This window comes from Canis lupus, chromosome 14 (assembly GCF_048164855.1).
Source record: "Canis lupus baileyi chromosome 14, mCanLup2.hap1, whole genome shotgun sequence".
Taxonomy (NCBI): domain Eukaryota; kingdom Metazoa; phylum Chordata; class Mammalia; order Carnivora; family Canidae; genus Canis; species Canis lupus.
In genome coordinates this window covers 10,136,444-10,153,502 of record NC_132851.1, presented here as the reverse complement: position 1 = coordinate 10,153,502, position 17,059 = coordinate 10,136,444, and the positions used below count along the sequence as shown (strand labels likewise).

At 34.8% G+C, this 17,059-nt stretch overlaps 1 protein-coding gene across 11 annotated transcripts in view; it reads left to right on the top strand.

Moving 5' to 3' along the window:
- ANGPT1 (angiopoietin 1) overlaps window positions 1-17,059 on the top strand; it is a 356,306-nt gene that overhangs the window by 114,244 nt on the left and 225,003 nt on the right. Inside the window, exon 2 of one of the 11 annotated variants that reach the window (XM_072774227.1) lies at window positions 10,231-10,319. The exons of the other annotated variants lie outside the window; for them this stretch is intronic. Within the exon in view, the coding sequence (XP_072630328.1) occupies window positions 10,266-10,319 (54 nt within the window). The 5' untranslated portion in view covers window positions 10,231-10,265. The remainder of the gene's footprint in view (window positions 1-10,230; window positions 10,320-17,059) is intronic. 11 annotated transcript variants of the gene reach the window in all.

The following is a 17,059-nucleotide window of genomic DNA, read 5'->3' as shown; positions in this document are numbered from 1 at the left end:
AGAGCCTTTTCCGTTGTTGCACTGCAGCTAACTTAGAGTTCCCTAGGGGGGCATTTGTGTGTTTACCTTTTGCTCCTGGGGGGCAGTATTTGCAAATGCAAGCCTGTTCTTTCCCTGTGACTTCATGGGTGAGCCACGGTTTTCAGGCTTGTGCAACCCTCTAAAGGTATAGTGGCAACCAGTTTGTGTGCCAGCAATGGCACATTTTATGACCTTTCTGGTTTCCTCTTATTTAAAATTGAGCTTGATTTTTCTGACTGACAGAGCCCAATTAAAAAAAAATAAAGTGAATGTCTTGAGATGGTGAAAAAAGAAAATAATGAAATGCCAATTTAGGAACAAATAGATTAACACCAGGAAATTTTATGGAGCTAGGGTGAGAAATTGTCATCAAATACTTATTTTTTCAACTTTTAGTCAAGTTAATATGAAATGGGAGTATATATAAAGTATGATATTTAGTTGGAGTAATTGTCTAAGTATATACTTTTGGCAAGTAGCAGAATAGTAGAGGACAAGGTTCTGTTATCTATTTTTGCCGTCCTTGAGAAAAAAATCAGGAAGGTAGATTTTAAAGTGAATTCTTAAGGCAGGTTGTCTGGCCGGCCAGTGTGAAAGGAGAGGTTGAGCTGGCAGTTGCTCTTCCCAAAAATGTGCACCTGCAGATTTGAGCTGAGCACAACATGGGCTTTGCTGTCTTCCTGAAATAAGTCTTTTCTCAGGACACTGGTTACCAACAGTGTCACATGGGAGTCTAAGTATCCAGATGAATGTCAGTGTTGAGTGTGCAGTTAATCCTCGTTTAAAAAAATCAAAATGAACATTTTATTTCATTTTTCTCTATAAACAATTTACAAGTTTCCAATGAAAATACGTCTTTTAAAATATGAACACACTTCCTGCGTTTCCTTGTTTCTTTGCTCTCTGTTTAATTGTGTAACAGGTAAACAGCAGATAACAAGCGTATTCAACTATGTCAATCAAAGGGTGGCAATGTCACATTGGTGAAAATGCTTCTCTCCCAGGGATCTTTGCTAAGAATTCGTTTGGTGCATATATGTAGGAACATGGCCAGTCCAGTCTCCTTTAAATTAGTCTGTTAACATAGCAAACCCTTTAAGAAGATAAGGAGAGGACAAATGTTCTATTTTTTTCCCCTGTGTTGTCACCCTCCCTTAAAGCACTGCCTGCTGAATCATGCCAAGTAACTGTTATTATACTTTTGTCCACTAGGGACTGAACTAACATCACTGATACTTTATTTGACAAATAACTGAAACTCGGTAGTTTCAGAGTTTCTAAACCTGAAAGTGTAGTTAATCTTTCTATTGTAGACTACAAGTGAAAAAAATCAATAGGGACAGAAGAGTGGAAAGCAAAAAGAATTCTGAAGGCTTTTGATAATTGTGTTTTAAATTTCAGGCACTAATTATAGCAGCAGTTTATATCTGTTTTTTCTTTGGCAAAATTTATTTTAATAGTACACAAATTAATGTGGTCAAACAGCTTATTACTATTCTCAATAAAGCATCCATTGGGTTTTTAATTGAGAATTCAAACATTATAAATTAGTCTGGATTCTTTGAAGGGGCTGGGTAGGGAAATTTAGTCCCAAATTGTCCTGAATGAGCTATTCTACCAAAAATGTAATATTTTGTTTACTTACAACATGTAGCCAAAATGGTGATTCAGCCGTAGTAATGCATATATATATATATATTTTTTTTTCCATGCAATTATTCAGCAGTGATAGTGTAAATATATGATTCTATTGAGCTTATATCATGCACAGGTTCCATATGTTAATTTATTGTGTGAAATAAATTTTTGTTTGCATTCTTCTTGGTCAGTGATTATGGCATAGTTTGCAGATTATAGCCAAGCATAACTATGCAAATGTTCTTTGGTTACATTGACCCTGGCTAATGTGAATCTAGCTGATTATATGCTGAAAATGTCCCTGTTGATGTTGAGTAAGAGCAGTTTGGCTTGACTATTGTCTGTTTAAATTTGCATATCTTTTGTCATTGTTAATGCGATTGGTAGGAGGATCAAGAAACCAAATAAATTCTTTCAGCAAAGAACTTGCTAAAAAGCTGTCTCAAGTTTCCCTTAATTAGAGGGTTGTTTTTTTTTTTAGGTTCTAGGTTTCTTGTAATGTATTTATTTTGATAATTCAAATGGAAATCTTTTTACTGTAACTATTTGGTATGCTTAGTACTGCAAATTGTACTACTTACATTTTAATTCCGAATAGTTGTGTTAGGATAAAAAACAATGCACTGCAAAAAATGAGGCTATCAGTGTAAATGCAGTTGATTCAGCAAAATAATTAATCAAAGCATGGTGATTATTATGCAGCTCATGGCATCACTATCAGGAAGGTTTTGATGCAAGATGCGTGTTATCAATGCTAGATGCAGCTAGATGATAATTTATGTTAATCTGATACCTTCTGTGAAGTTAGGTAAACTAAATTCTTTTACAAATATTTTTCACAAGATACTGACTTCAGTAAATAAAAGTCCCTTTATGAGACTTACATGGTTGAATGTCATTTCTCAACCCTTCTGGTTTTGCAACTAAACAAGATGAGAAAGAATGCAAGGGGAAAATGATGTGTTGGTCATACCTTAAGTGTTGGACCTGTCATGGCACTTGTCTCTTGCTATCATGGGTTTCATTTGAGGAGATCAACTTTGTCTAGTAACCTGTCAATTAACACTAATTATGAATTAGGTTGATAGCATTATTCTCACTTATCAGATGGGGAAGAGCAATATAAATAATAGGCTAAAAAATCACCTGGGCTGTATGTCTACATTTGACTCTCTTCAATCATATGGTCCTTTTCAGAACTATTAGTAAACCATACCCAATACCTGAGACCAGGTCTTGGGATAATAACATGAAGTACAAATGGCCTTTGTGCTTTGCCACTTGCTTGTGATTCCCTTCTACGTATCTATACCAGAGAAATGTCTAGTGTTTAATGTCTACCTTATATCTCATGCTTCTTGAATTATTGTTTTCTTTCTCCTATATCCGAGAAATTCACAAATATGTATATTTAAAGACTCAGATTTAAGACATGTAAATTCTATCATTTGGAGGAATGCTTAGGAAGTCCTTTGCCTTTGCTAAATGATGTCTTTGTTGTTGTTGAAAGTATAAATAAAGAGTAAAAAACATGCCTTATAACAGACAACAAAGGTCTAACTATTGTAAATATTTTACGCTATTTAAAATTGATGAGTTGATGATTATTAGTAGAAAATATGTTATGAATTGCCATCCAGAATATTTTAATAGATGAAAGATTTTTACTTAAGTACTTAGCTAAATATTTCTAAAGACATTTTTTGACTAACAATATCCTCTACTTATATTCTTTGTTTCAGAGAATTATTATGATCTTTTTAAAACTCATGTATTACAGATATTAACCCATATTAATATCTACTACATTATGACCCCATGAGACTAGTGACTAAAGCAGTGTATAGTCCATAGCAGATAGACAATAAATATTTGTTGAATGAACAAATGGATGCATTGTCTATGTGTTACAATCTATATTTTACCATGTACTATTAACAATTTGTTTTGGATGTACACTTTACCTCCCTAGATTGTAAGTTATCACTTAGGCAAGTATTACATTCTATAATTATTTTTGTTCTGATATTCATCAAAAAGATATTGGGTCTAGGGACTCCTGGGTGGCTCAGCAGTTGAGTGTCTGTCTGCCTTTGGCTCAGGGAGTGATCTGGGTCTGGGGATGGAGTCCCGTCTAAAGTTCCGTACAGGGAGCCTGCTTCTCCCTCTGCCTATATGTCTCTGCCTCTCTCTCTGTCTCTCATGAATAAGTACATAAAATCTTAAAAAAAAAAAAAGATATTAGGTCTAGAGTAGGTGATTATTAATTATTCAAATTGTATTTAGCCAATGACCTAGGATCTCAAAAACTTCTACATCACTCTATCTTGTCCACTTAATTATTCTTTAAGAGTCAGCTTTGTTACCAGTTCTCTAGGAAATGTACCTGCACTCCATTTCCCCTGCCAGGCTGAGCTCTCCAGTGTTATCAGAATAAGTTGGATGTATCATGAAGGCACTGCACTTCCATGTTATGTGGTTGCTGTCATTTTTATTATTTGTTTTGAGGCCTGTTTTCCTACTCAGACTGTGAGTCCCCTCGAGTGTAGTTAATGTTTTTTCATATATATCTGAAATGTTTATTGAGTGTTTGAACAATATCTCTGTTATCATAATATAAAAATAAAAGACACCAAATGCTCAAGTGTGTGGTGCTGGGTAAAATAATGAAAATTAAGAAGATTTGTAACTATTTTTAGATGCCACAGTTTGCTTGAATCCTTTGTGCTAGGTTACTTGAGGGTCAGTTAGACCTTTCTTTGGGAGGAAAAATAATTTTGTAGGTACCAAAGTACCTACAGTAGGTAACAATTTGCTGCATGCAATAATGACACATATTTACATGTAATATATGCATATGTGAATCTAAGTAATTGGAAATGATTTCTCATCTGTGCATTGTTTTGGTGGCTGGTGATGCAAAATAAGCCAAAGAGGATGTTCTATGCTTCATTTGCACATATGGAGGAGGAGGTTTCTTTAATGTGTGAAAAAAGCAGGCAATTGATAAGTATGTTTTTAAAAATTTGTCACTAAACTTGGAAAAAATATGCGTATATGATTTACACACAGAGGTAGAAAAAAATGGCAGTTGCCAAGAAAGGTTAAAGGAATAATTTCCTTTTAAATTCAGTTGTAGAAATGTCCCTACAAGTTCATTTGAGATTAACCCTAGGTTTTCAAGCCAAAGAGGAAGTCTTTAGTTAATATGTCTGCATTAACTTTTCAACAAATAGTTAAGTTTTATTTTTTGCTTGTTATCTTTTAGAATTAAAAGATCCAAGAAGGCAGAAAAACCTTTCTGGGCCTTAGATGTTGGGCAGTTGGAGTTATAATAGTCTTTTGGATTTGTCTATAGGAAAGAGCAAGCCTCTCCTCAAATTCTACATTGGCAGATCTCAGGTTGTAGGACCAGGGCAAGTAGGTCCTTTACTATGGGTGATTACAGCCTTTTTTTTTTACCCCTAACTGTGCCATTTCACATTTTTTAAATAGTGTTCATCTCATATATAATTATCTGTTCACTGTAATCTAAACTGGATAAGAATGTATCATTCATTTCCTTAAAATTTTCCTACAGTTTTTCATTATGTAAGACTAAAATCCAAATTCCTTACCATGAGGCTTTAGATGATCTGCCCCCTATTCCTCTCTAGATTCATCATTTATCATCACCTTTCCTTTATTTCAGTTACTCATGACATTAGCCTTCTTGTTATTTCTCCAACAGACCAGCTTATTTCTGTCTCAGGGGCTTTACATGCTGTTTACTTATCTAGGAAAATTCTTCCTCCAGATCATGGCATGGTTAGCTCTTTCTTTTTATTCAGATCTTTGCTCAGAAGTCATCTTCCCACAGTCTTTTCTGAGTACTATAACCTTCTGCCTTCCCACAAAGTCTTTTCTGAGTACTATTACCTACCGCCTTCCCACATTCTCCTAAATGACTTTTTTATCATATAATACTATATCATTTCTTCATGGCATTTATCACTATGTGACCTTTTATTGCTTATTGTTTGTCACATTATTTATTCTTTCTCCACCTATAGAGAATGTAAATGCCACAAGAGGTCCTTGTCTGTCTTGTTACCCGTAGTATACCTTACTGCTAGAAGAATGCACAACAGAGAGTAGGACCTCAGTAAATATATGTAAAATATATTCTCCCAGACCCTGCACTCTGTGAGGTAGACGTTGCCTGTCTTGTTCACTAGTTTTTATTTATTATTTTAAATAACAGATCTTCTTTCCTAGGACAATACCTGGAAAATAGTTTAAAAGAATACTTTTTTTTTTTGTTTTTAATGAGTAGAGAAATGAATGGATTCCATGAGTAGACTTGGATTATAATCAAATATACATATGAAAATAAGACTCAACTATATTCCATCTTTTACCCATTTAAATATATAGTTTTAGAAATTTTAATTTTCTGAATCTCCATCTCTATATCAAGGATCAGCAAACTATGGCCCTTGAGCTAAATCTTGCCAGCCACCAGTGTTTGTAAATAAAGTTTTATTGAAATACAACCACATCCATTCCTTAATGTGTTGTCTGTGTATTCATAAATGAAGTTTTATTGAACAGAGTCACACCCATTTGTTTATGCATTGTCTGTAGCTGCCTTCTTCCTACAAAGGCAGAATTGGGGGGTTGCAACAGAGATCAAAAGCTCCACAGATCCTAAACTTCAATATCCAGCCCTTTACAGAAAAAAAAAAAGTTTTCTGACCCCTGTTCTATATCACAAAAGGAATATGGTATTAATATTGGGACCATTGCAAGGTAAATTGTGAGGTTTGTTGTGTGGGAAAAAGATCACCCTCTAGGAGATCAAGTAATCTTCAGGTTCATGCCAGTTGGCAAAGAGCCTGAGTAAGCCATTTCTTGGCTTGGTATTGGGGACATGCTGTGAGGTGACATTTTAGAGTACAGGCAGGGAAATTTCATGTCTTTTCTTTCTCCTGCCCATCATTATGTGGACAGAGAAATATTCCAGAAGCAAATTCATGTGAGAAAAGAAAAAGCACCTGAAAAACAGTACAGATCATCAGCCTCTGGGTTTACCAAGTCCAGGTGCCAGAGTCCTTTGCTTTATCTACTTGCCTCAACCTGTTGGTTGTGGTATCAGTGGTAATGTTGACAAAACATCAGAGGCATTCTGTTTTCATAGAAGTGGGGCTTCAGCACAGCCTCTTAAGTTCAATCTATTTAGAAACCTTTCCTCCTTCTATGATTTGCTTTAGATATAAACATTACAAGTATTCCCATTTGTGTAGATGATGAGAGGGGAGGAGTAACAAGTAGGTGTTCAGCCACAATGTACAGATGTTCCTCAGCCCCTATGTTATAATTTGATAATTAAGAAGATTTTGTTTTCATTCTGCTATGGCCTTGTCTCTCTGTGAAAACATTAGCATCCTTTTCCTGGTCCTTTTCTTCTTTTGAATACCATTTGCTTAGATGCACAACCCTAATTACATTCTGAGTCATCCTTGCTTTTTGTTCCAATACAAGATTATCGTTTGCTGTGAAGTTTGGAAGTTCCAAACCCCCTTTGGTTCTGGCCCCATGGTCTGAGGGAGGAGGGCTTCTTAGTGTTTAAATCTCTTTACAAAGTGTACAAAAGATATGTCCCTCTTCCTTATCAAAGAGGTTTCTAAAGAATGAAGCACACCATGGATTATCTTTTCTTTATATTTTGAGACTTTGTACCTAAATACTTTTCTCTAATTCTTACACAGAAATATTAGAAGTGAGAAGTTTTCAGGCTCATTTGGTCTTAGTTGCCTATCTCAATGATCTGATGATTTCATCCTTTAAACATATGAAAAGGTAATTGTTAATAGAGAAAGTGGTATAAAACATATAAAGCCAGACATAACCCTACAGGTAGGTACCTAATGATTTAATCAATAACATATTTGGCAATAAGTATTGGAGAATATAGAGTAAAATAAATGCAATAAGTGTTACTTGTATATATATATATATATATATATATATATATATATATATGACTACAAGTTACTTATTACAGATTTCCATTGGCATATAATTCCTAAGTTTGTGCTGAACTCTTATTTTTTTATTTTTTAAAATATTTTATTTATTTATTCATGAGAGACACGGAGAGAGAGAGGCAGAGACACAGGCAGAGGGAGAAGCAGGCTCCATGCAGGGAGCCCAATGTGGGACTCGATCCCGGGACTCTGGGATCACGCTGACTCAAATGCAGATGGTCAACTGCTAAGCCACCCAGGCATCCCTGTGCTGAACTCTTAAAAGAGCATGCAAATTAGCATAAGTATCAAGCTGTTTCTAAAGAAAATCAGTAGCTAAAATATTAGTGAAATGGAAGTAAGATGTGAATATCTTGAAACAGAAATATATACAAACTCACTGCTATCAAGTAGGCAAGCTTATTGTCTATTTCTGTAGAATTGTTAATGATAAGTTTGAAAGACAGTGTATTTTAAAATTTAGTTACATGTGTAGCTTAACTCACTAGGATCAGAAAAGCTGAATGAGTTGAATCATAATACTAGACCCTAAAGCTTATTAGAGGGTTTCCATTCCTAGAAAATGAATAAATATTTTAAAACTCTAAATTACATTTTATTTCCAAACCTTTAGAGAGAGAGTCCCAAGATTTTGTAAAACATTTTAATACTGTTCTTGTCTTCACTGTTAATAGTTTGACTAGATGAAAATCCAGTGGATATTTATTATAGCTAAATATATGCTGCACCCAGGAGGCCTTGCATCCCCCTTATCTCAAGTGCACAGATGTAAGACATGAGAATTTTATCCTTATTACTAAGTCACCAATCTTCTCTTTGCTTTTCAACTTTACTAAATTTTTAAATAACAGGAACAGAGCTATGATAATCAGTACTTTTAATATTTATTGAATAGATGAATTATTGAAAAAATTGAAAATTTTAACTTTAAAATTTTTGAACAAATGAACTGATGAATTATAAATATTTCTTAGCAATGGAACCCTATTTCCAAGCCAATTTTTTTTTTTATTTTTTATTTTTTCCAAGCAAATTATTAGGTAAAATCTTGATATGTAACCTAGATGCAAATGGAAGGGCTAGAGGAGAGGGGTGCTGCCAGGACCCTCTTCCAGGGCCCCTCTCCCAGAGGCATTCCCCAGGGGACCCTATATGTTCAAAGGAATATGGTTTCAAAATGGCTGCAACAAAACTTTCAAATAATCAAATATTAGCTAGGTAAAGCTGCCAAAACCAATCTACTGGCAGAGAGGAAGAATCATAACACTTGTTACTTTGAATGTTTTTTGGCAAGTTGATGTAAGAATGTCCAAATCTGCCATATACAAAATAGTTTAAGAATGTTACTGAGTATACAAGAGTACAGGTTGTTCAAAATGCTGAGGCCCACCCATACTTAACCTGACAAAATATGTCAAGATAAGAGACAACTCTTAGGCAATTAGTGGCATATTGTATAACTTAATCTATCTTCTAAATTATTCAATTGCATGATAGTTTATATTTCTTTATTTTAAATTTAGGGACATGAATTACGTTGATAATATTAAATATCTCAAGCTACCATATTCACTTAGAACAGAATTCATTGTTAAGGATAATGAAAGGAAATCTAAATTTTATTTTATTTATTTTTTAAGATTTATTTATTTATTTATTTATTTATTTATTTATTTATTTATTTTAGAGACAGAGAGAGTCCTGGGGGTAGGAGCAAAGGGAGAGGGAGAAAGAATCCTAAGCAGACTCCTTGCTGAGTGCAGAGCCTGACTCAGGGCTGGATCTCATGCCCCTGAGATCAAGACCTGAGCTGAAGCCAAGAGTCAGGTGCTTAACTGACTACATAGCCCAGGAGCCCCAGGAAATCTTAATTTTAAGAATGCATTTACATATTTACAAAATTTTCATTGATTCTTGTTAGGTCTACTTAGCTTATCTTTGTTTTTACTTCTAGAATATGACACCAGGAATAGGAATCTTAAAATTGTGATTTTTTTTTATTCATTTGTGCTGAAATATTAATAAAAGGCAGTAAGATTACTTGCATTTATTTTTAAGGCATTTATCTTGACTGCAAAGGTTAATTTAGTTAAGACTAGTTAAAGTCAAACTTGAATCCACTTTCCAAACACACCTAAGCTGTAGTGTTTCACAATGTGCTGAGAGAACAACAACACGAAGGCAATGTCTTCAATTCTATTAGCTCTGTGGAGCTTTTTCTTTTTCTTTAGGAGATAAATAATACACAGCCCTTTGATATACTGAGGAGTGAAAGCTCCAAAGTCAAGCCTTATATTAATTTATTATTACCTTTTTACTAGGTTAGAAATAGGCATCCTAATAATTGTTTCTGACTTCCCAATGGCCTGCTTTTTCAAAAGCCTATTTCCCATTCTAAGTGGGAAACTTCTGGGACTTGAAAATGGGAAAAGAGACATGCAAGGCAGTCTTCCAAACAGGAAAGACAAAAGGACTCAAAGGAACTCATTCCTGGCCTGCCTTTCTTTTTCATTTTTCTTTTCTCCTCTGGTATTGTTTCCAGTAAGCTTCTACGTGATCGTCCTTGTACTGGTGGCCATGGAGCAGAAGTGCAAGAAGGAGGATGGCCAAGAGGGAGGGCGAATGAACAAGGTGACTGTTCATTTACTGGGGGCTAGGGGACACAGTGAGGGCTCATGGGACCAGAGCAGTGTCTGGAGGACTGCTCCATAAGAGATGGCAGTGAGTTCTGTCGTGGGATTTTAGGATGTAGTTAGTTGTGGACCATCGAACTAAGCATCTGGTATTAACAGGACAGGCAGCCAGGTAATCAGTTATCTAATTAAATATGCACAATGTAGTCTGCTAGGTACTGCGAGGCAGTGATGAATCTGCTACAGCCCCTATTGTTGAGAAGCCTAACCCCACTGAAACAGAGAGTAAACGCATAGTTCATGTCCACGGTTTTCTATGTCAAAGAGACAATTACACAGTGATGAAGTGTGTTGTACCTAAAGCCAGACTGGCTGGATTTGAATCTTGAAAGCATCACTCCCTTCCTGTGTGACTTTGGGCAAGTTTCTTAACTTTTCTGTGCCAGTCATTCACTTTCATTACCAAACTGAGGTAATAAAGATATCTACATTATAAGGTGATTGCTAAGAGTAAAGATGATTCACATAAATTACTTCCCATTAAGTTCTCTAACACAGTGAATGTTAAGTAAATATTAGTGATTCCTTGGAGATAGTTCTGGCTTATAGTAATAGTTAAATGTTAGTAAAACAACTATCAGGCCATTTGAAAACACTTTACATGTCTTAATCTATTGAATACTTTCAAAAGCCAGTGTGAGGTAGATAGTAATATAATTTTCCCACATGGCAAGTTGGAAATTGAGGCACAGAGGGGAAGTAAATTGCCCAGGATTACTTAGGGCTGAGTGGTGGGACCAGCATGCAACTCCAGGCAGTTTGGCTCCATGACCTATGCTCTTAACCAACTACGGGATTACCTATAGCAACTTTTACGGTGTCTCCTCTTGTCAATCTTCAAACCTTAAATCTGATTTAAAATATTTTTCTGTAGTAGTCTTTGCACCTAAGCCCTTAATTCTTTCATACTAAATGTATGTGCCCCTTTCTTAAGTACTGTTTCAGTCATTTGTCCACATCCTAACTCTAAAGCTCCATGGTTAAATTGACTGTGACACGTAGTGATGTTGCTGATTGAAGCACAATAGCCCAATTCTCTCTGCCCTCCCACAGATCTGTTAGCAGACCAGGAATCCCACATCTGTAGTCCCTCCTGCCTCTCTCCTTAGAAGCACCATCTCTTGAAGTTACAGAGCTTAATTGAATCTGACTATTTATCTAAAAAGTTTTAAAACACAAAGAAAGGCTTACAATTGCCTTACATGGGGTGAAGCCGCCTATTCTAAATATCTTCCGTTCAATTTAATGACCTCCCTCTTAGATTTATCTGCGGGCACTCCTTCTTGGAAAAGCAGAAGCACATCCTGGAACTTAAAATATTATTTGCATGCACTTTCTTTTGTGGGTCATTCGAGAGAGTTGTAAAAATGAGAAGAAAAGCCTTGTTTTCTCAGGCAATGACCTCTTATCTCACTTCCTATTTTATTTATCATTGTCCCTATTAATTAAAATATTTCTGGTATTTTGGTCCAAGGCCAAAACACTGACTGCTACTTGCAGAGAATTGTGATGATTCTCCCTCTTTTTTAATCTTGGAGGCCTGATGACTCAGATGCTGGGGCTTTGAGGGTGGTAGCTTTTATAGCCCTTAATGATCAACCACATGAGGTAGAAAGACTCCAGACTACCCTAACTTACTTCTGACAGTTCTTTTTCGTGGATTCAAAAGAAGAGAGAGCACAAAATAGGATGAGAGCAAAGTAGAATTCAGGCATGCTTTTCGTCCACCTTCACATAGTAGGACAGATTAAAACCATTAAGGAGAAAAAAGATTCAGTGTGTATCTGTTTTCTTAACCTGAGTTTTCCATGGAATGCTGACAATCAGCAGTGTGTGGCAGATCAATGTTGTAGATGCTCCATAGCTACTGGTAGGATATATGCACAAATAAATACATGCTGTAGTGCTCAGATTATTTAGGGGCAACTTTCAGTCAGTGAAGTGGTCTGAAAGATTAGTGTTAAAGCTGAATAACCAGAACCTTTTCCCAATTTGCAGGAAATTATTAACTTAAGGAGCAGGCTCCATGCAGGCAGCCCGATGTGGGACTCGATCCCGGTACTCCAAGATTACGCCCTGGGCGGAAGGCGGCGCTAAACCGCTGAGCCACCCGGGCGTCCCACAAATAAATATTAATAGAGGCTGGGAATTAACCTCCTAAATTTAGTGGTGTAATTTGTACTTTATGTGGACACATGATTAGAATGTGATTTACCTCAGCCATTTAGCATAGTCATATGCCCTGCTAATGAAATTACTATTGCTTTGTGTATGGAAGGAATCAATTTATCGGCAAAGAGGACAATGGATATCAGATATTCTATCAGCAAAACAAGTGTGAAAATGACATTCTACTTTACGAAAGGTGGTTAGTAACAAATAGGATATTAATAAGTCTACCTTCATTAAGCAGTCTTATCCAAACAGAAAAGCACATTTTTATAAATAGTAGGTATTATCATATCCATTTTATAGATAACAAACGGAGGACCAATGCAATAAAATGATTTTATAAGATTATAATATTTACTTTGAGACACATGTAGAATTTAAACCCAGGCATTCTGAATAGCTAAATCTAAAGCTCTTTATCGTTCATGCTCTTTCACTTTTCCTTCACAAATTAAAACAAATTTTGATTGATGGGAAGTAGGGAAGAGGTTGAAATGAATGATGTTTTCCTCTAAGTTTTTGAAGAATGTATTCAGAATAAATAACCTGCTATAGAGATAGAAATAATTTGCCAAAATGTATGGGAATTGCTTTAAGAAATCTGTTCTTAGGAGAACTACTTCCTAGCACTATTCCTGACAAGATACAAAATTCTATTTATATCTAAAAATATGTCAGATGCAAATAACTAATTCTTGTTTTTACTTTTTTTTTTAATAAGTGAGTTGCTTACACAAACTCAATTGATGTTACCCAGATGTGAGCATACAAATAAAGATAATATTTTAAACTAGTTTTTCTGCATTTCTGCTTATAAACACTGCATTATAGGGCTAGGGTATATTTCTTTTAGTTAAAGACCAAATAGGAATAAAATATAGCCAATAAAGGAAATTGTTTAACATTTAAACATTATGAATTAGGTCCTGTTTGTAATATTTTCGGAAAAATGACCATATGCCATGTGTGTCTTTAGTTTAGTTTAGTTAAGTTTAGTTCTTCAGTATATAAAAGTAACCATTGATCCCACATTTATGTTTAGAAAAAGAGAACAGAAAATTAATAAACACTGTGAAAGTGGAACTGCCATTATCTCTTATGACAGTCAAGATAAACTAATGAACTAAGGAGAGTTTGATTAAAATAAATGAATAAAATTGAAAGTGGAAGTGGAAATCCCACACCTAGCACTCAAAAAAACTCTTAACTGAGGATTGAGTATATGTATACTAAGAAGACTCCGTATCAGAGAGAAAGGGAAATTATTTTGTGATCATCATATTTCATATGGGACTAAAGCTTATATACTTTGAGTTCACAGATTAAATTTGTGCCATTAACAGGGGGAAAGATCACTATGGAGATTAAATATCTTAAGCACAAAGTATCCCTATATATTCTTCTACTATTTTGAAATGTCTTCCATTGTATCTAACATTGCAAGTTATGGCCAAAAGTATATCTGAGGCAACTACAAAATTCAAATAAACTCTATAAGGCTATCAAATTGCTTGCACTTTAAATAATTCAAATATTTTGAGAATTTCTCTCCTGTTCAAATACAAAATATCCCCTGTGGAAATGAGATTAATGTGTGCTTAGTTCTTTTTTTATTACTGGGCAATTCAGAAATCAACATCAAGGGAGTAATTTTCTATCAGGAGGACACACCAGTTCTAGCTGTCTACCTAGTAGGGTGTATCACATATCTTTTAGGAAGGTGTGGCTTGAAAAATCATATATAGTTTTTAAATTTAGAACCAAAAGAACAATCCTCACCATGTTTGGGTACTAAACTATGCAAAAAAAAATACAATTTTTAAATTTAATACAGTGGAAAGAATAGAAGTTAAAGTTAAAGCAAGGCTAGAGGGTAATTATTGGTCATATTTTCCAAAGATGGTTATAATAGCATTATATGTATATATAGTATTATGTTATAAATAGTATCATGTCTGCATGTAATTATGCCATAAGAATTCCCTTCTTTTTGAATCTGACTGAGTCATAAAAAGCAACTAAGTTTCCAAATTGTTCATTACAATATTCATGCTTGGCGTCCTGAGCAGCCATGTTAGAGACCCATCTACCTTGAAGTCACCATGTGAAGAAGTCAGGCCACGGAGAGAGGCCATGTGTAGGTACTCTGGTTAACACATCTTTGTTTTTGAGTCATTCCAGCTCAGGTTGTAGACATGTGAGTGAATGAGCCTTCAGATGTTCCAACCCCCCACTCATTCACATTACCTCCAGATGTGGAGTTAAAGTCCCAGGCATAATGGAGCAGAAACAACCCATTCCCAGTGTGCCTTGCCTGAAATCCTGACCCATAGAGTCTGTGAGCCTAATGAGCATAATGAAATGGTTGTTACAAGCCATTCAATTTGGAGGTAATATAAAAATGCAACAATAGTGACTGGAATAGCCCTCATTTCCATAGGCATATATACAAGTGTTTACCCTGGTACTTATTACTCTGGTAATCCTTGAAGAGCAATACATTAGGCATGAGCTTTGCCTTCCAGAAGCTAGCATTTAAGTAAGGCTTACAATATGAGTAGAATGTCATAAGTATCAGTTTTTAAGCCAAAATTTTTACTACCTTCCTCTATTCTTTAAAGCTATTTCAGTTTCACATGAATTAAGATTCAATAAATATAACTTGAAGACTACATATACCTTTATGCTTCTTTGAGTAAAATAGTTATTAGTAAGGATTTTTCTTACCTTCAAAATAAATTTGTAAAAATCCTCTGAGGCTTCCTAAACTCCAAGTTGACCAGACTCCATAATGCCAAAATGATATACTGTGTAGTTTATGTGAGTCTTAATGCTTACATTATTTGCAATTTTTTCTCTCATCTAAAAATTGTAAAAACCTCAGTGAATTCAGATTTTTGAGAATCAAGGCATGAAGCTATTTTATAACTATTTACTACTTAACCTGTCATGTTTAGGCTGTAAGTTTAAATCCAGATGTTTCTGAAAGCTGTTATTGAACACGGCTGACTGGTGGTCTCCCAAATGTAAAATGAGTTAGCAGCATCTGTTCAATTCCCAGAGGTTTGGAATTCCTGCAATAAAATCCATCCCAGATTCTCCCCTTCTTAACTGATGAGCAAAGGATGTGGACTTGATCGAAACAGGTATAGGAACATTCTTTAAATACATGAAGTGCTTTGCTTATTACATTATATATTGGTTGAAACTTATTGGAAAACAAGATAACAGTAAATAAAAAGAACATAACTATTTTTTAACTATTTTTTAATAACCCTTGACTCAGTAATCCTACTTCTGGGAATCATTCCCGAGGAAATAATTCAAAAAAGTGAAAAAGCAATATATATGAACATATTCATTGTAGCTATCATAGCAGGAACACTGGAAACAAATACTATTATTTTTGGTATTTACTACAATACCTTGTACCTATGATCTCTAACCCTAAAAAAAGTCTGAAAGATAAAAATATTATCCACAACTTCAAATGAATAAACCATGCATAATCTCCCATAAGCAGTAAATATGAGAACCAGCAGACACTCCAATCTAGGATTGTCTAAAGAAAAGCTATGTCTTCATTGACACCATGACTGCATCTGTTAAGAATCATATTTTGACAAGAGAAAATGCCCACAAAATGTTGAGTGGCTATGTTTGTATACCTGAGTAATTATAATGATAAAATGTATTAGTTAATATTTTGAGAATTTAGTATGTACTAAGCCTGGGACAGACAATTTAAAAGTATTAGTTTATTTGGTCCTTGCAAATCTGTACATTGATACTGTCATTGTTCTCATTTTAGAAAAGCTCTACATATATTATAGATATGATTTTGTGTGATGAGACTGGGTAGTGGATAGGTCGTTGTGTATTTGTAAGTATATGCATAAAAACATTGAGAGGAAACACATCCAAAACATTCACAATAATTCCTCTTTGATGGTGCAATTGAATATTTTTTGTTTTCTCTTTTATGGCCATTGTACTTATCATACAATATGAACATGTGCCACTTTTATAATCAAAGTAATATAAGCTTTATTTTTTAAAGAAATATAGGCATTTCTAGACTGAGGTCAAGTGAAGTAGAAATAATGGGAAATTAACCACGTTAAAATTTGCATCACTTTTCAAAATAACTGTTCCCAGGGAAAGATAAATATGGATGGGCCTTTAGAAATAGTAACAGAATCAGTAGGTAAAGGAAACCTAGAAGAAATATTTTGGACTAGGGTTTCAGTAACTTCACAGCCCTCCCCCACTTCCTCGCAGCAAGGTAGCTATCTTCCTTCCTATAAGACCAGTTCTGAATCCACTTTTATCCCATAGTGGTCATTTATTAATTTCATACCAGTTTTTCTCTTCTTTCTTCTCTTTTCTCTACTTTTGTGGTTAAATAGATGTTGGAAGCTCTGAAAATGGTGAATTACACATAGAAATTGGGTTGGGGTAGTCATATTTTATCTTCTAGAAAGATGAGTTGTAAAACAGAAGGTG